Below are 19,409 nucleotides of genomic sequence, written 5' to 3'. Positions count from 1 at the left end.
TCACCACACTTAGCCCCCCTCGCGCCCCTCTCTGCACGCAATATCCTCTCGCAGCAAGTCCCTACAACCTTTGTTCATGTGCAGAGAACTCTAAGAAAGCACCTGCATTGCTCAGGTTAAAAAAAACAAAAACAACCTACAGTAAATGCCTGAAGCCCATTTCAGTCAGGTAACCTTAAAAAATATCTACAGAACCTAATGAAAGCTTACAAGGAGGACCAGAAGTGCTGTTATATTTTGACTACAGCCACTCAGTGCACAACTCCAGACACATTAGGTAGCCTAACGATCAACCAATAACCTTTGCCCTACTAAGCTTGGATTGAAAACGAGTCTCTCAACGTCTCCGCAACCCAGCGATTTTTCCCACACGTGAAAGTGAGTTTTCATATTTGCGGTACGGGCCTGCAAGGACCCAGCAGATCTGTATGCAAAATCTGTGAGCACATTCTAAGTCTTCTTACTCCGCCGGTACAAGTTTGAGAAGAACAAGCTCAAACACCCAGGAACTGGATTAGTGCAGATAAATTGAGTCCAAGACAAGGCTCATAAAGTACAGAGCTCCTCTATTTTTTGGAAAGAAGCTAGGACTGACCCATGGGTAACAGAATAAGAAGGAGGAGAGAACTGAACCACACAAACAAAAACTCAACCATTTTCCCCTTTTGACTCACTTTTTGAACTTCTTTTTTGCATTTTTCATTTTACACCCACCCAATTTGGGATCATCAGCTACTTCATCGGGGCTCATCTCACTGGTGACCACACAGGATCGACCCGCTCCTCCAACTCTAACAGCGATCAGGGCGACACGCCCATTGACAAGCGCTGCGCCTCTTGAGCCTGTCGTGGCCCAGAAAGCACCCGCAGTGAGGTTTTTGCCAGGGAGCCAGGGGAGGCCGACAGACTAATCCCAGATCTCTGCCAGCTGTGCAACCCCAGTCGCAGCCAGTGACTCGCAACATCTGGGCCAGTTTTACCATCCTTGAATATCTTGTCTGCGGCTACCTGGTCCTGAAAAAATTATGATGACGCTAGTAAAGAAGTTATAATTCCTTACATGCGTATAGCACTTCTTCATCCCAAAAGATCCCAAAACAGTTCATTCCCCAGACGTGCAGCCCCCACCTTGGTAAGGCACAGGAGCCCTTCAGCACCAGCAGCCCCACTGCTCAGCTGATCAGCTGGAAAAAGTGAGAAATTACTTCAACTGAATTAAGGAGGACCTTCAGCGAAGCCAGAGTGGAGTTTTGTCAGGACAATTTAACAACACTACTTTTACAAACAGGGTCATGGGATCTTAAATGACCAAGGAAGTAGGGACCTCAGTAACTTCTTGAGTGTTACTTAGGCCAGTCGCATTACTGGAAATTCTGGTTCAGAGGAAAGAGCATCACCAACTGGTATTTTCCTTAGGAGCTGCCCATCACCGTTCAATAAGGGCCCAACATTACCTTGTTTCTAAAGCTTTCTTCTAATCTTCTGACATGACCCAGTCGTAAGGTTAGGAAAAGGACATCAACTTGCCTGTTAAATTACTACAGTCCTTCAATCTACCAGCTGAGCTATTAAGCCTTTCTGGGAGCTGTTAAGTGAAGGTCTGCATAGTCAAATGCAGTGGCTTTTGACCCTGCATCCGTTTAAGTGTATTAAGTCACAAGGTCCCCGTGTGAAAGGAAACAGTGGCTGATTTTCCTCTTTGCCACACTAAGCGCCTGCAGCTTTTCACATAGTTTGGGCTTGGAGCTCTGCCAACAGCATCTTATTTCCTGGCTCATCAGAATGCAAGATGAAAAAAACGCCACCACTAGCGATCGAGTAATTCCTGCTTCACTAACGCACTCCAAGAGCAGTGATCTTCAAGCACTTGCAGGGCATGGGAGGCAGAACACAGTAAAAACTCTTGGAGAGACAGATCGGACAGCTGGCGTAGCTGAACGACCTCCAGTGCCTACGCCAACACCTCGTGCTGGATCTTTTGAAACGTGAATGCATTTGCTCGGACAGATGTGAAAAAGACATGATACTCAAACTGTTGCCTTTGTGCATTACCAATACAATCTGGAGAGTAACCATCTGGAAAAACCCAAAGTGGAACACACCGCTGTGCATCTGGAGTCCGTTTCTGTGGATAGCACACATGCTATCAGCTTGTTGCTCCTGATTTGTAGGGTCAGCGAGAAAAACCCACTGCTGACAGGCTGTTTTCTATCATGCCATGTTCACAGCACTGCAAGGCTTAAGAACATGAATACAAGTGACAGCCACATATTGTCCCTCTCACTCACAGGGGCCGACACACTAAAAACAGCATCCCTACTACTCAGCTCTGCCCCTGTGAACCAAAATTCACTTCAGCTCTGTTGTTTCTGAAGCTGTCAACCCAGGGGCATCGCTGTAGGTCTTCTCTACTGATCCAAGAGCTTTAGCTCAAACACCAAGATTCTCAGTCAAAGCTCCTACTGAGCTCCTACACTCGCAGGAGTGTCGGGAAAGCATCTTCGTTTAAGACAACCTCTCTTCGAACAGCTTGTGAAGCTGTGTCCAGCACAGAGCTAAGACAAGCCTGAGCCCACGGACATTAGAAAAATGGCTTGCTATTGTCTGAGCTTAGAAGCTACTTATTTGAGCCCCCATTTTCATTCCTTCTGTAATTTGTGAGTCAGGTATGATTTAAGATGACAGCTACGATCCACAGGCCAGCCAGCACAGCATGGACTGTATCCTCTGAAATGTGCCCTTGTCAGGCCACCTGCCTCCTACTTCCACTCCCCCTCCACGATTGGTGCCTCCTACAGTGCCAGTCAAAAGGCTGGGGCATCGGTCCAAGAAGACATGGAGCTCTGAGCAAGAAGGCTGCAAGCCTGCTGGCAAGCCACAAGGGGGTGCCACTGAGCAGCAATCCAACCAGCTATACGGATAATCCCATGCACAGTTCAGGCTCGGACCAGCAACCTCTGGACTGACTTTAAAACCCAATCTGCACTCAGGAGTAGACCTTAACTGGTTTAAATACTGGGATTGCCTAACAGAGTAGGCTTTAAACATCTATCCATTTCCTAGCCTTGACTGCATGGTATATTGTTTTTAAAGAGACCGAATGTTTCCTTTTGGGTTGGGGTGACAATATTGCCTATTTTTGGTTTATTTCAGGGGGCGGAAACCTCAACGTTTCACCTCAATGCAAACTACAAAATGAGTCTCAATCACCTGTTTGTTTTCAAATGTAAAAAAACAACAACTATGAATGATGTCAGACGCGCTGCAAAACTGAGGGACCTCTCACAACGCAGGCTTTGTACTCCATTGCTCATGGAGGAGAGGCAGAAGTATGTGGGTTAAAAAAACAACAAAATCACAAAACATAAATGGCAGCTTTAGGGACTGATGCTGAGAGCACTGGGTGACTGATAAACTGCACAGAAGCCACAGCAGCTCATTCTCACAGAAACGGTAGCCATGGCAACGCTGCTGAGGACATCAAGGCAAGCTGTCATAATGAGTGGGGGAGAGAGACATCTTATTTTTCAGTGATCTAGGACTCGAAGATATTTCAATATTCTTCGGCTTCATCCAGACTTCACCCATGTTTAACAGGGTAAGAAAACCTCACTCACCCCATGCACTGATAGCGTAGACTCTTGAGGAGCAGAGAAGGAAAACTAATGACTTCTGGACTGGATTCTCTGTACAGGCTTCACCCTAAAAAGCAAGAGCTGAGACACGGCTTTAGGTCTGGTCTTTGGAAATTACCAGGTGCCAGGTGTGCCGGTGCCCATGACACAGATCCAGAAGGAATCTGGGAGCTACACTGACCAAACCGGTCAATGTAATTTGGATTTCTGCTGTTCTCGGGCACACCTGCAATTCTTTGCTGGCACTGCACAAGAGAATCCTTCGAAATTTTAAACAATGAGCTAGAGGGATAGCTAGGGTAAGGGAATAACAGAGGAGCTGAAGATGGAAAGAGATAATGCTGTAAACACTGAAATAGAGCAACCTAAATTCTGCAACACCTACAAAGAGCTTTTTCAACCGCAGCTTTGGAGCAGCGAATTGAATCAGCTGTCATACCACCTCAGTGCTGCCCAGGATATTTGAACTTTTATGGTCAATTTCCCTGTGATACGAACTACAAATTTAATGTTGGGGGGTCTTCACTGATGAGTACGTTTTTATGGCCCTCTAGCCTAATCCACTTAAAATCAATCGCCCTAAACTGTATTTTTAAAAACCTAACAGTGAGAAAGTGCTGCTTGAACAAAAGAAAAATAACTTTTAGAAAGCATTTAGACTCCTAAATGTGCACAGCTAGATTGAGATTCCTCCCACATACTGTACGTACTATATGCTGGGGCACACTGCAGGTCAGAGCTCAACAAAGAAAAGGCCAATTCAGTTGGGGTTTTATTTCCTGGCTTTCCATATGCAAAGTTTAAAAATCAAACAAGAAATACTGCCAATAGCCAAGCCAAGAAACCCAAACTATAGTAAAAATCACAAGCTGAGAGGACGATCATTTAAATGATCATGTGACTGGAAAATAATTTCTTCCCGTGATCTACAGCTCACAGTTGTACTGCAGCACAGCAGCTCTTAGAGAGATGTCTGCTGCACCCCTTTGCTGCCATGAACGCTGCTCCAGCAGTGGAGTGCCCTGTCAGAGCAGTCTCGCCATTCATTTCCAAACTTACAATTCTGGCTATATTCATACCCCCCCGTCATATGGAACATAAATCTCTTGAAAGAGCTCCAGCCAAGTCTTTCAACACCAGCCCCAGCGCCCAGAGGAGGAATCGCACTGTGTTGCTGCTCAATCCGAGTGCTGCCTGATAAGCAAAACTAGCAGTGTCCGATTCCTCACCCAGAGCTAACACAGCCCCCTTTCTCATGGCTGGCTCTTTATATGCGTTCAAATACATGCCAATCATTCCAGCTCTCAGGAAGCGCCTTTTTTTTCCAAGAAGATATTAAAAGATGAACTAAAGCTGCACCGAATAGGTAAGAATATTTACCCAGCCCTGGTGGTGCTTTGCCACTCAGGGTATCCCAGACATGGGCTCCTGACGTGACCCAGGGAAGCACCCAGCAATGCCTGGACTGTAACCTGCACCCTTAATAAGTGCCTTTCCCCATCAGTACCGCTTGAACCTTGAAGGTGTCCCAAGGACTGACTGTGATATTTAAGGCCTGTTCCAAGATATTCTGAGTTTAAGAGGGAAAAAAAGCACTGAGGTGAAACAGCACGTTAAAACAAGATTAATTATTTTGGAGACACAATATCCAACTTTCAAGCATTCATGCTGCTGCTGTTGCCGTTTCCTGGGTTTTGTTACTGAAGGACACTATTTCCTCAGAGGTGCTTGATCGCCACACCAAACCAAACAAAAACAGCTTATAAAACTGACTTGGCTCCAACACTGTGACGCTCCTGCAAAAGCAACTTGTAGCAGAAAAAAAGCTGCAAATTACCCTATCCCTTAAAAATGTGACTACAAATTAACAGAACTGTGAAAGAATGACAAGTTCATGTTTGACAAATGCACAGAGATTGGTTTATCTCAATTAAGCAGTCAGGAGAGGTTACAAAGTTCAACTACTTGAAGGATGACACTGCATAGGAAAAGCCTGAACCGAGACCAGCATTTTTACAGGCTGGAATAATTCGGAGATAAAGGCAGAGCCACATATAGACAAAACAGACAAAAAAAACTGACTTCCTTCACTGGCAAATTGATTTTAGGAAAAGCTATTTTCTAAACATACAGAGCACTCTCAAAACGTAAAAAAGGACAGTGCGATATGATTCACTTGAGTTTCACTTTCACTAAAATAAAATAATCTTATACTGCAGCAGCATCAGATTCAGTCAATGAAGCCAAGAGAAACAATGTAGGGAGGAAACTGCTGAGACCTGCAAACATCCTCTGCTAGACCTGGGTATTTCCCTGAAAACCGTGCAACACTAGTTACAGCACCATGACAGAATACTACAAGGTAAGCAAGTATTATTGATTTTTTTGCAAAAACGTCACCACGTTTGTTTTACAAATTGCACCGAGCAGCCAAGTTCAGTTTGATTGAAACCCTGCATTTACAGTCCTGCAATCACCTTCCAGACAGCTGGCAAAAGCAACAGTAACTGTCATGTCTGAGGCAAGCATAGATTACCTATTACAAGCCTTCGAATAAAGACCAGTGCAGAAGGATTGGGCCTCCCAGCACAAACAGGATCAGACAGAGGAAAACCAACGTTCAGAAACATGCAGCTAAACCCGAAGATGAGCCCTCAGCACAGTCAGCCAGGAGCAAGTGAGGGCGTCTACTGCATGTAGGAAGAATTATGCCTTGAAGTCCTACACTGAAATCTGTATTAATTTACATAAGATACTATTTTGAGTCACAGAAACAAATTCCATTCTGCAAATTGCAGAACGCTGATTGCATTCTAAACTTGCCGTCAACCAGCTGGTCGAACTCAGCTGGAAGGACTGTTTGCCTGAATTAAATACGAAATTCTGTTACTGTCAAACTCACACCACTCCTTTCCCCCACAAGGGCCACAGCACAGCCTGCTTTCCAGGGCCTACCAGCCTCTATAATAATAATCTTTATTTATGTAGCACGTTTAAATGTCTTCTCAAAGCCCTTTACAGGACGACAACACTATAAAAAAATTAAAAACATAAAAATACAACATTTGCACAATGAGAGGAGACAGAAGACGGTGGTACTGAATACAGTAGGAGCTGATGGGTAAGGAACAGAACCAGTTGAGTGAAGGCTCTTCTAAAGAAGAGGTGCCAATAAGACTACCTGAAATTCAGTGCAAATAAAAAGGCTGGATTTCAACATCCATCCAATTTCGAACCTTTTCTACCTGTCCAGGGCAATGGGGGAGCTGGAGCCTACCGTAGCAAGCAATGAATGCAAGGTGGGGAACGCTCTGGGCAGGACACCAGTCCATCACGCAGGTGCAGGACACAGACACGCATACACTCACATCAAGGCCAGTTTTGCTTTTTCCAGAAGCCAATTAACCTACCAGTACATCTTCGGACTGAAGGAAGAAACCAGAGCATCTGGAGGAACATACAAACTCCACAGAGGTGATCATCCCAGGTGGAGGAACGAACCCGAGCTCCAGCCCTGCTAACCCCCTCACCACTGTGTTGCCCCCCATTTCATCTGCAAAAGCAGACCCTCAGTGGCTCCCTTAGTGGAAGCACAAACAAAAGGACCCATCTCTTCCAAAAGCACCCGGCTGGGATGTCTTGACCCAGGCTTTGAACTTGATCCTACTTTTTCAGAACCTGCGTCTTACTAAAAATGAACGTTCACAAAACAAAAAGAAGAGCGGTAGTCTGTCAGTTTAGCTACACAAAGCACTTGCATTCAAAATCTGATGTGCCTGGGGGGGAGGGGGGTTGGGGGGAAGCTTAATGATTTGGAAGTGGGTGTTGTTGCCTCAGAGCTCCCAAGTCCTTGGGTTCGATTCAGCCCTGGGATACCCTCTGTGTGGAGACTGCATGTTCTCCCCAAGTTTACATGGATTGACTGGGTCCCCAACAGAACGTGGGCACAAATGGCCCGCCCACGTGCTCTTTTTTGCACCCACAATCTGCCAGGTGGGGGATCCATGATGCTACATTATCTAAAGAAAACATTACAGGCGAGCTGGGGTCTAGGGGAAGAGACATAGCTGTGTCGTTGAAATACACACATTCACCTGTACCCCAGAACTTCTCCAGCACTTTTTTAAAAATACATCTGCTCATCTGGCCTAAAAACTATTATCTTATTTCTAAAACCCAGTGCAAATCCACAGGCTATATGGAGCAATACAAGGAACCAGAAAATGCTTACCAAGGTCAGCTGACACCCCACCCGGAGTGGGGGAAAAAAATGAACTCTAACAAGAGAAATACTGATTTACACTTCAAAGACTGAAAAGCACAAAATTGTTAATTGAAGCAAAACCAACAGAATTCTTGGGCGTTGCAACATGTAGGTGCCATTTCGTTACTTACACAGGCCTTAGCCCCGTTCATCACTCCCGTCATCAGCTGCATAGAGAGCCGTCAACAAAAACCAGAGTGCAAACCCACAATATTAATAAGAAATCAAAGGAAAGAAAATGAGCACACTGTGGCCTGCAGCACAGAAAGAGAGATTCCTAGTTAAAGCGATTTAGAACAATCACATTTTTGCCCTCCAAGCAGCGGGGAGACACTCGTTCTCCCCCCTTAGACAAGCTGCTCGAGTCTCGGCAGTGCGGACCCTCTTTGCACCCGCTCCCCACTTACTGATCTTCTCGGGACAAGTGTCCCTGGATCGCAGCAAGGACACGGCGCAGTTAAGATCTCTGCCTCTGGCTGATTTTCCTATAGAGCACCGATACATGGCGAACCACATAACCCACAGCGAACACAACAAGCGCGCAGCAAACAAAACACGGCCGCCGCACTGCAGAATTGCAGATTGTGTATTTTGAACCGGCGGCAACCACGCTGTGCTCATTTCCTTGTCTGGTGCGCTTTCTACCTTTATTCCATCACTGTTGAGCCTAGGAGCCCTTCACTGACAGCGTGGCCAAGGAGCCCCGAGTGTGAGAGAAAACACATGCTCTTGCACCTGCACCTTCTGTTTCCAAAGGGAGAGGCACTCACTATCCCGACAAGACCAATCTGCTCAAGATGGAAGGGTCACAGAAACATTCCTCAGCGACTAGGCTCCTCTTCACGTCAAGAACCCGAGAGAGCGACGCAGCCCGAGAGCAGCTTGATTCACGCCTGACGCTCTGCTAACGGATCTACGTGACCAAACCAGGAGGCACTGAAGAATAAATGTCATGACGGTCTCAGAACAAATAAAATAAAAGGCATCAGAAAAGCTGTGTGTAATAGTGAGTGTACATTTCACGCAGAAATGATTGGTTACAACAAACGATCTTTCATGGAGAAAGGGAATATGGTTGCCTTTTATTATATATTTTAGCAGGTAAGTCAACCGAAACCTAATTTACATTTACAAGACGACTTGTGCAGATCTGTGCTGCACCTCGCTCAAGGCTCAAAGAGCGGCAGCGTCCCGCGTGAGCTCTCAACCCACAAGCCCCCCCAATGTGGACCCAATGTGGGCTGATAGAGATTTACCTTCAGCTCAAGTGGCTGGGTCCCTGTTGGATGACGCCGGAAGCCTGGGTTCGAGTCTCCGACGGTGGGGGGGCCGACCTGAGGCAGCAGCAGAGGCGAGGGCGCATACCCACTTGAACCCGAGAGCGCTACAATATTCTGCTGGTGAAAATCAACTTCACACACTACAAAACAGGCCTAAAACTCCGACGTTGCAAAAGCGCTTTATCAGCTACCAGCAGCTCCAAACTTCACTGACCTTGATACGGAAAAAAAAAGATCTATTTTTAGGTAGATGCAGATGCACAGCTAATCTATTCATTTATTCAACCTTTTGAAGTCTCTTAATGCACTGAAAACTTCTGAAGCAGCTGCACCCTCTTTAAGAAGCACAGTAAAAAAAAAAGGCATGAAGAATTAAAATGGTTGTAAAAAAAAAACATTTTGCGCTGAGGCCCAGTGAGTATGAGAGAAGTTGGTCTCATTTCAGCAATTGAGAGGAACCAAAAACAAAATAAAACACAGCAGAAATAGCTAATTAGCACCAAATATAGGGGTTCCCCGCTTTAGAGCCACTCTGCTCATGTCTCGTTACTATCACTCACAAGCAGATGCACAGCAGCTGCCTGAGCCGAGGCTAAATTAACCTGACAGGCTCAATTTACAATCAACTTCCGTTGTATCCCTGTTGTATCAGATCCCATGTAAGATACAGTGTGGTTTCTTGGGAGCTGTTAAAGCTCTGTTAGCAGAAAAAGTAAATGGAGCCTACCCCTGGGGCAGTACGGTGGCGCAGTGTTTGGCACTGCTAGGCCCTGGGTTTGAGTGCTATCAGCGTAGAGCTTATATTTTCTCCCCATGATCGCATGATTGCAACCTGACATTTCAGGTTTATCGGTTTCTGTTAAAAAGGGATCCTGGTGTGCGCATTTGCGTCTGTATGCCCTGCGAGGGACTGGCGTCCTGTCCAGGGTGTACCCTGCCTTGCACCCACTGCTTGCTGGGATAGACTCTGGGTCCCCCACAACCCTGGCTTGGATAAAAGCAATTGGGGGGAAATGGATGGATGGATCTTGTTCCTGTTCCTGTTAACTCTGAAATGGTATTTGTTTAGAAATGTGAAATGCCAGGGGGAAAACAAATCAAAGCAGTCAGATCCTGATCCTGTTTCATTGATGTATAAGCTGCAGGCTCTACAAGGTCAATCAGAAACATTTAAAATTGTTTTAATACTCATTAAAAATAGTATAAAGATCATGACATTTTTAGACTCTTATCTTAAAAGCCACCATTCCATTGCCTCAATACCTTGAAACATCTGTTCATCACTTGGAGGAAGACCTTGAGTTACCATGCGTGTAGGATGTGCCACTACACATTTACAAACTGTAAAGCTGCAAAGCAATTTCAGAAAGACTTCGGTACAATTCAAGACTGGGCAAATGCATGGCAAGGACTCAATGAAGACTAAAACCTACTCACAAAAAATACATTAAAAAAGGACAATGTGAAAATTGTTAAATTATAATCAATTCAAGCTTTGTTAAAACGGTGAAGTGCACTACTAGGACCTTATTCTGAAAAGTATACACAATTGTGACATTGCTTGACTTAAATTAAATGGAAAAAATAAGAAGTGGATTTAAAACCGGAGAAAGGGAGTCATTTTTTCCCCACACAAAAGCCATGCTGTTGAAGCCGGAAACTAAACTTTCTTTTAGGAAAGGCTGGATGAGATCCCTAATGATAACCAAATGATCTAGACAGGCGCACTCTCCTCACTTTGCAACCTTTCTAAGTGTGAAAGACCAAAGTCATGTCTAATGCAGCTGTATATACATATTACTACTTACAGGCAAACGATTGACTAACCCCTTTCTAATGCCTGTGAGAGAGCATGTTCCGAGCCCGGTCTGGTGCCGAGGAGGATGGCCAAGTGCTGTGCAGTGCCAGCGGGCCCAGTGGACTTCCGAAAGCTTTGCCAGTGTTCCTCTATGCAGCACAAGTCCTGCTCTGTCTCCGCTGCCAGCAGGTGCTTGCTTAGTCCTACCACAGAAGCGCTTGAAGCGACTCCGTGAGCACCATCAGCCATTCACACATCAAAGCCTCTCGCCCAGGCTTATCAACGCCTCTTTTATCCCCGGCCTTGGCCATTATACGGGGGCTGCAGACCGCACAGTAGCGACACAAGGGTTTAATCGAGTAGATGCAGACTCCCTGGGCGTCAATATAGCGAGTCTGATTGCGGGCTGGGTCAATAAGATGGCAGAGGAGGGAGCTCAAAAATGCAACAACCATTATGTCAAGAGGGAACGCAGCTTTTCGGTGCCTGTATTAAAATGCCAAATAAACCCATCTGCGATTTGTCACAGATTGTGCACTAATCCAAAATTGAGGCTCTTTTTAAGAGAAGAGTAAATAAAACAGCGCTGACTACAGAGAAGCAGCATTTCAAAATACGGGGTTTGAGTCTGGGAAAAAGAACTAACTGGCATGTGAGGCCAATGTTATCTTGGGTCAGCGGGTCATTTCAGTAATATTTAGAAAGCCTTTAGTTAAAAACAAAATCTCAGCCGTCTGCCTCTCTCTCTCACCCCGTTTGCCAAATGACTCCAACTGAACATTTTATTTTTATTGCATAACACCCAGTGCTGAACTTGACACAGAGCATGCAGAAATACACTTGTGTACTGCCATTAAAACACTGTTTTTGTACCACTTAAACAGCAGGTAAAATTGCTGGGCTCTAGGTAAAGGCATCATCAGGCACTGAAAGATTACTTAGAGCTCTAGCGAACTGTGTCCGAGCAGAGCAATAACAAATAACTAACCCTGCTCAACACAATCTTCTTTCCTGCGATGATAAACGTGTTATTGAGCTTGACCACTGAGTACTGCCCGAACACACCCGTGAGTCTGATGTACAGGCTGCGGGCTCTTTCACAAGCCAACAGCGGGTGAGAAGGACACACATCTGGATCTCATACCCCTTGCCCAGGGACAGCCAGGGCTTTTATACATTTGTCTCAATTAGCACCCGATCGAGATCAAAGAACACAAGTGGTCTGACATTATGCAAAATAATTTGCTTAATGAGGTAAGTGAGGTAATTAGCCAGCACGTCCCTCAAGCACAGTCCTCTCTGCAGGTGTGCGGGGCTGAAATACACTCTCAGCCAGTTCCAACAGCTTGCAGCAGGACCGCGATCTCAGAATTGTCCTGCCCAGGGAAAGGCTGATGGCCGCAGAGACTCGCTCCTGCCGCAGCCCGGAAGTCTCGTGCACTTTAACTCCAAGACGTGGCTTGAAAGGGGGTTCCTAAGATTTTGTCCAGTATGAGTAGAATGGGGAGCTTTGCCCACCTCAGTTACACAGACTCCACAGATAAACATAACTTGCCTCTGTACCAGTAAAATTTAAAAACCCTTTCCCTCATATTGGGGAATTTTACATTCAGAAAGAGGTGGCAAAGACGGGAATGAATTGTTTTCTTGTCTGTTCCTGAGCATGCTTAGCACAAGAGTCCCACAGTTCACGAAACTCAAGACAGGATCATAAATAACACTGGGAGTGGGAATTCCATTTGTTTCCCCCGTAACTGATTTTCCTGTTAATCGTGTAAAAGAAGCGTCCCCTGTGAGCACACAATTATATCATGCTACTTCGAGTCAAGCTAGAGACTAATTCTATGCATCTCCTCCGAGGAAGAAAGAGTCATGGATTAAAATTTTCTAAACCGCATGGTCTCCTTGCCCAAGGAGAACTGGCGGCTACGTCCGACGCCCAGATCGCTGTTCCTGCAGTACCTCCCCGACCACACAACCAACAGCCCTTTAATCAGCAGGAACTTCATTTTCAAAGCAGCTCTGCGGGAATCGCAGGCAGAGACCAATCATGACAGGATTAGTAGCAGTTCCAGAACACAGAACCACAGTGTCCCCTGAAGCAGAGTTCCCCTGGGCACCTGTAGTTTTACAACACTGGTTTTCCTCAAGAGCCCTCACACACCAAGACCTGGGCGTCACAGGAGCCCACAAGCCACTACTGTAACTTCTTCTGGGCCGCTGTGAAAGGACAGGCATAGGAGGCAAGAGTCTGATGGCTTTTACAAAGCACTCCGGCTTCTCACTGCTGGAGGCGAGAGCCGTTGGGGACAGAATTATGGCCTGATGTTAACCGTGCACTTTGTTTCTGCATTATCGATTGTGTTGAGAAACCGGGCTGAAGCGGTTGGGTTGTATGGCTATTGTACTTGTGATTCAGTTCAAAAGCTCAGGAGAAAAAAATAATTAAGTGTTCAGCACCTCTCTGCTTCAGTGACTTTATGCCACCCCATGGTGCATAAAGTATTTATATGTGTATATTAGTAATACTGTTTAGGAGCTGTTGAAAACATCCTGACAAAAAGAACCAAAATTGACAACAGCGCGACATCTTGAGCGGAGCCCACATCGAGTTGGGGGGAAAAAAGGAAATGAAACCATCTCCAATTCTTGCTGCGCTCTGTAGGACAGGCTCCTCAGAGGAACAGCCTTGAGAGACCATCAGTACAGGATTCAGACAAGATGGGGGATTCAAATCAGTCATCCAGCTGGCTGGCTATCATTCCAATTAACCAATTATCCCATTAATTACACATGATTAACAATCTTTCTTTAATCTTGGACTGCTCACTAGGATCAGGCTTAGAGACCACCTAATTTAATACGATTGAACACAACATACTGTGAGACGTTCATTTACTTTGTTCTTAGTTTTAGGTGACCTGTATAAAACTGAAATGTCATATCTGATTTAATGTACCTGTATAGTCTGAAATCATACAATCCTTTATTATTCCACATGCAGGCTCTTCAAATAGCTCAGGTAACCAAAATTACTCTGACGAATTACACAACTAATATAGGATTCTATAGCAAAGACTTCTGCAATAAATATTCCAGCAATTTTTGCTCTTGTTCTGTCTTAATTTTTTTATAGAACATTTGATTAAAAATATTCACTTCTGAAATAATGTAAATTCCTCATTAGTAAGTCATTAAAATGGGACATCACTGGAAGGGGTGAATGCTATTGGAAGGCACATATATTAAACATACAGTGCAAGAAACATCAAAGCAGCACCGAGGAAGATTATATACAGGAACAAAAAGATATGATAACATGGCTCCATGAATTACTGCAATTTATTCTTATAAGGAAATTGGATTGAGGGTTTCCCTCTTCTTCAAGACTGCTAACATGAGTCATTTCCAGCTGAAGTGAACCCAAAACCCAGTCCCCAATCTAGATACAACAGGAGTGCTGATGTTCCCAGTCCTGGATCTGTGGATCCACATACCTGCTGGACTTCATTGCAGCTGAGCTCTTTATTTGACATGATCTCTGACTTAAACCAACAAGCTGCATAAAAGTCGGCATCCAACTTGTTTAGGAACAGAAAATCAAAGAGGTCAAAGAAGTCACATTAGGTTCAAGAAGTCATATAACGGGTCAATTATTTGAGTAGCTGGGTGGAAAAACAAATCCATAAACAGGATTGGGAACCTCTAGTTTAGCCAAATTGCTGATTTCAGTCGTGTCCAAGTCGTGATGCACAGACAGGCGTATTGTTGCGTACTTTTTAACCCTTTCATGATGTCGTTGGCACTCACAATGCCATTGTTGCTTGTGGGGAAAGCAATTGATTAGTGGCATCGCTGGAGACTTTATGCACACAAACAACCAGTGTATAAGTGAGCTTTCACAGAGGAGGCCCGAAGAATCTACCTTTCCACTGTTACCACTCACTACTTTGAAGGACTGAAATGTTTAGAATAGGCAGAAACCAAAAACAAAGCCCTCCTAACGACTGCTCACTTTCTAAGTGCCAGATATCCCCTCCACCCTTTAATAAAGCAGAGTCAATATTGCTCCATTTAGGAATGTCCATGAAATTGTTGCATTATAGTCCAGCACATCATTGCCGATGCCACTGCTCACACCTGACAACTTCCCTTAATTGCAAAAAGAGCAGGATAACTTTCAGCTCTTCAGTACAGCCATATTCTCTTATCCAATATTACTGCTTGATTCTGCTTTTTTATTTATCAGTAGAGATCACTTCACATTTTTAGTACACCAAATGAACATCAAAGCTCATGTAAACTGAAGAACAAATGAGACGCCAGGACGACAAAGGAAACAAGCAGAAGTTGTACATATTTTGTGGTATGGAGATATTCGTTTTTCAATGAAAATAACAAATCCACTGTAATAAAACAATTTACAGCGTCTTTCATCAAATGTTCGACAACATATGTAATCCATTGCTACAGAGGTACTAAATAAACTTCACCTGGCAGGAGATAAGCCAGTTCAAGTGGAAACTACTGTTCTTACGTTAACCTTGTTTTATTTTGTAGCCAAAGGCTAAAATTAACGTGCACTCCACTGCCACGGAGTTTGTAAAGGTAAGTAGGCTTTACTGCATAAAACGACAAACTAAATCCAACGTTTTCATGTCAGCATGTGACCAATAGCAGCCGTGGGTGTTATCTTTAATTACACAAGGCAAAGGAATGGTAAACACTTCCCCTGTTAGCTCATAACGAAGCAGTATCAAGACCCGAGAAAGAAAGGGGGTGTGTCTGTCTGCCAGCCTTGGTCTGTAAAGATGAAGGACGGCTCAAATTAAATTAAAAAAATGTTTTTTTTTCCTGGAGGGGGGTTAAAATTCTCGTTTCTACGAGAATTGTAGACGGTTTTGGATTCACAAGGCTCGCGTTTCACGGCAAAATCTCCGCAGTAACACACAAAGCGGACATAACTTCCGCATCCGACAGCCCCAGCAGCCCGAGTGTTCAAACCCCGACGCAGCTCGCGAGCATGGCAGAGGGGTGCGCGCGCTCCGCAGCAGAACAATGGCCACGGCTGCGAGCCAAGCTGCACGCGCGTTTAACACCTAGTCCGCTCTCAGGGTAGGAAACAAACAGATCCTCTTTTTGTAAGGGCTGCCCTCTTCCAAACACTCTAAACCTTGCATACAGATGCATTTTCTACTCCTCTGCTTGCACCTCTCGTGCGGATGCGCTGAAGACGGGGGTGTGTGTTACCACGATTGTCTGAGAGGAGCTGGAAGACGGTGCTGTGAGCTACTGAATTTCTCCTGGTGCAGACACTATCTCAATCCACGCCATATCGATTCTTTCTCCAAAACGCGAGCAATAGAAGGCGCCTATCGCCGAAATACACCATTTGAAAATAAAGTGGATCTGAGGCAGAAAATCGCTACAAAAAATCCCCACGACTGTGTGCATATATTACCCAAAATACGTAAATGATCTCTTTTAACACATCCGGTGTATTCTCGGAAACCTTACTCATATTAAGACGTTACAATCAGCATTACAAGACACCACGTAGACTGGAAAGCACCACACAGCACACATGTAAAACTCCGCTATTGTGCATTTCCTAGTTAGAAACAAAAGCACTGACAAACACCGCCTATTCCAGTCGAACAATAAAAACATCAAATATCAACATCCATCAATCATAATGCCTATTATTAACAGAGAAAGGGGCGCACATTGAAGTGCATCCGTTAATTTAATTAGCCGATAACTTACTCGTCTCCGTCCGGGCAGATGCCTGTAGTTTCGTCGTATTTTGTACAATAAACATCGGGGCTGTAGTTAAAAGTCCCATCCCGTCTCCTGATAGGTCTCCTCCGCCGCTGGTTTAGGAAATGCCAGTGGAAACAAGTGAACGGTCTATGCTGGGTGCACTTGTGTTGTAAGAAAAGAGGGCATTGCTCCGTCCTGAACTCCTTTAAATAGCTGCAAAGTATTGGAAACCACCGTTAAAAACATGATCTTTTTAAAAAAGGCAAAAATGATCTTTGATGATATTTCTAGTCTTTAAACTTCCACAGGTTATTATGCTTAGAACGCGACCGACCGTAAAAAGCATGCATATGCTTTCGTATCATTTCGGAAAAACCCTCATTTTTAAAATACCCAATTCCCTTCACGACTGCAACGTTACTCTCGTGTTTCGGCTGTAAAAAGACACGCTTCGTGATTCTGAACTAACGGTACAATCGCAAGAGGACCGGGGAACACGTAAATACTGAAAAATTCCGCTTAACCAAATCCAAAATTTACTGTCGCTCATTGTTGCAAGAAATGTTACTCCATGCTGCCCAAAACTCCACTGCCTGCGCTCACGATACATTACTATTTCGATAGGACTTACGCCAGATTTGGTCCGTAAGAGCAGTTCTAGCTATTGGTACGTACGTCGAGAAAGACACGTAGGGACTTCAGCAAATCAGGCCGAGATGGAAGAAGGAAAAATAAAAAAGTAAAAATGCAACTTAGCTGCCGATTCTGCAAACAAACTGGCGCAGGTTAGCGTTTGATGGGTGCTACAGGGTGCTCCGCTATTACAGGCCAGCTGCTTTCTCTAGTTTAGCTCGCTGCGCTTTGTTCAAATGTGTCTTTTTTATTTACTTACGTGTATTCGGGAAGAATTTACAAAAGGAAAAAAGCACCATTTTTAAACCCACTCCGGGTGCCCGAATCTACGAGGCTGTGGGTTTGCTGCGACCACTGGCACCCCGGCGTAGAATTTTTTTTTTAATGCAATTTTCCGCGCTTTCAATTTTTGGCTTTTACTTACGTGTAGTGGGTTGGTTTCTCGGTTTGAGGAGAAGCGCTCGCCGCCGTTTTCGAAACCGACGGCATTTTCAGTCAAAACAATGCAAGGCGCCTGCGCGGCGGCACGCTCCACTCCTCGTATTCTCGTGCACAGCAATGGAGCAGCATGGGCCACTGGCGGGATAAACAAACTGCTGCAGCTGGGCGGCGAGCGGGCTGCTGAGCCGACCCTTCGCTCGGGCGACAGGGCAAGACCGCACTTTCATCGGGTCCTTATTTCAGCGGTGATAAGCCGTGGCCGCGGCTGATTCTTCTAAAAAGATCTGAAACGTAACGCTAAAAAAAAAATTGATGTTTCTCCCCACCACCACTCCCTGCATTCTTTCACAAGAGGCGGTTTGTTGAGCGGTGTGTGCAGGAGGGTTTTAGAAGTAGGTGACGGGTTCGTGAAGCGTAGCTGTTTTAAAAAGTTCAGAGACAAGTGAAGTGGGTCCTTTGGGTTGAACAGCATGAAAATGCAAGTATTTATTACATTCGTGAGGGTTTTTATTATTATTATTGTTGTTAGTCACCAGTTTCTTTATCAATTGAAATTGAGTGATCAATTTCGATGCAATGAATGAAGTACTTGGGTATTTGAGAACTGTAATTTGTAATTATTGTATTAATGTATTAAAAGAGGGAAATCACACTCCCAGTGTGGAAAATCAGTGCTGCAACCTAGTGGATCTTTTCTATCAAAGCTTATAGTTTTCATATACAGTTGGTGCAGTTGGGTTTAATACATTGCATTATGTAGCATGACTTCCAACAGGGGATCCTAGTTCTGGTCCTGGATGCCCAGACAGCTGCTGTTGTTCGTTCGCACCAGACTCTTTAACTTGCAGAACACTTACAGTAGCTGAGCTCACAAGCACCTTATTTTGCAAGAAAAAAAATTCTACTCAAAAGTCGGGAATTTGTAAGTTATCTCTGCAACACAGCAGTCAAAAGTTGGCCTCCAACACATCTGAGAGATGAAAACAATGAAATAGTACAAATGAATCCCGTTATTAAATCAATGAAGGTTGTAGTTTTTGTGGCCCTCCAGTAAGTCAATCACAGCTGCAGTTGTGAAGATCTGGTTTATAGTGATTATTAGTGATGAAGGGTTTGATTGTACTTTATAACCTGAGGGTCTTCATGCAGAGTTCTTGACACAAGAGTCCTCTTCAGGCCAGAAGAGGTGGACAAGTGGTGAAACATATGGCTACACCCCTCTGATGTGCATGAGGGTAACTGGCTGATTCTGTGGTGCCCAGTGAGCGAGTGTGGGGCTGGGGACCTGGTTCACCGGCACCGTGCTGTCCAGACTGTGTGTGTCTCTGGGACCAGCCCAGCAATGTCGAAACCAAGAGGGGCCGAAGGACGTCCTCTTGTTTTGAAGTTTTCTTCAGTTCTCAAGCAGCTCTGCTTTTCTTCAGCACTGGCTACCGTTAGGAGGACTCGGAGCCTTGCACAGAACATTTCGCACAGGGCTCCAAACAGATTCTGCTTTGTTGTTTTTAAGAAAGATACCACTGGACTTTCAGATATTTCTAGAACAATTCAGGAAGTTTGAGCGGGGAGCTCTGTGTCAACGGGTGCTGGCTGCA

The 19,409-nt window shown here is 44.9% G+C and overlaps 1 protein-coding gene and 1 long non-coding RNA gene across 5 annotated transcripts in view; one reads left to right on the top strand and one right to left on the bottom strand.

Moving 5' to 3' along the window:
• unkl (unk like zinc finger) overlaps positions 1-18,105 on the bottom strand; it is a 45,994-nt gene extending 27,889 nt beyond the window's left edge. The window contains exons 1-2 of one of the 2 annotated variants that reach the window (XM_015360034.2): positions 17,798-18,105; positions 16,744-16,953 (exon numbers count right to left, since the gene is read on the bottom strand). In XM_015360034.2, the coding sequence (XP_015215520.1) occupies positions 16,744-16,953; positions 17,798-17,862 (275 nt within the window). In that variant the 5' untranslated portion in view covers positions 17,863-18,105. The remainder of the gene's footprint in view (positions 1-16,743; positions 16,954-17,797) is intronic. The other variant, XM_006637064.3, reaches the window with a different exon arrangement.
• On the top strand, positions 3,452-8,885 carry LOC107078982 (uncharacterized). Of its 3 annotated transcripts, none has more exons than XR_001479954.2 (4): positions 3,452-3,598; positions 5,855-5,997; positions 6,889-6,934; positions 8,656-8,885. It is a non-coding gene; the product is annotated as an uncharacterized lncRNA (long non-coding RNA). The 3 variants fall into 3 exon arrangements; XR_001479952.2 differs by having other exon boundaries at positions 8,571-8,885; XR_001479953.2 differs by lacking the exon at positions 6,889-6,934 and having other exon boundaries at positions 3,457-3,598.
• Positions 18,106-19,409: the final 1,304 nt, after the last annotated feature.

The sequence above is a fragment of the Lepisosteus oculatus genome, chromosome 19, assembly GCF_040954835.1.
Source record: "Lepisosteus oculatus isolate fLepOcu1 chromosome 19, fLepOcu1.hap2, whole genome shotgun sequence".
Classification (NCBI taxonomy): Eukaryota; Metazoa; Chordata; class Actinopteri; order Semionotiformes; family Lepisosteidae; genus Lepisosteus; species Lepisosteus oculatus.
This window is presented reverse-complemented; position numbering and strand designations above follow the sequence as displayed.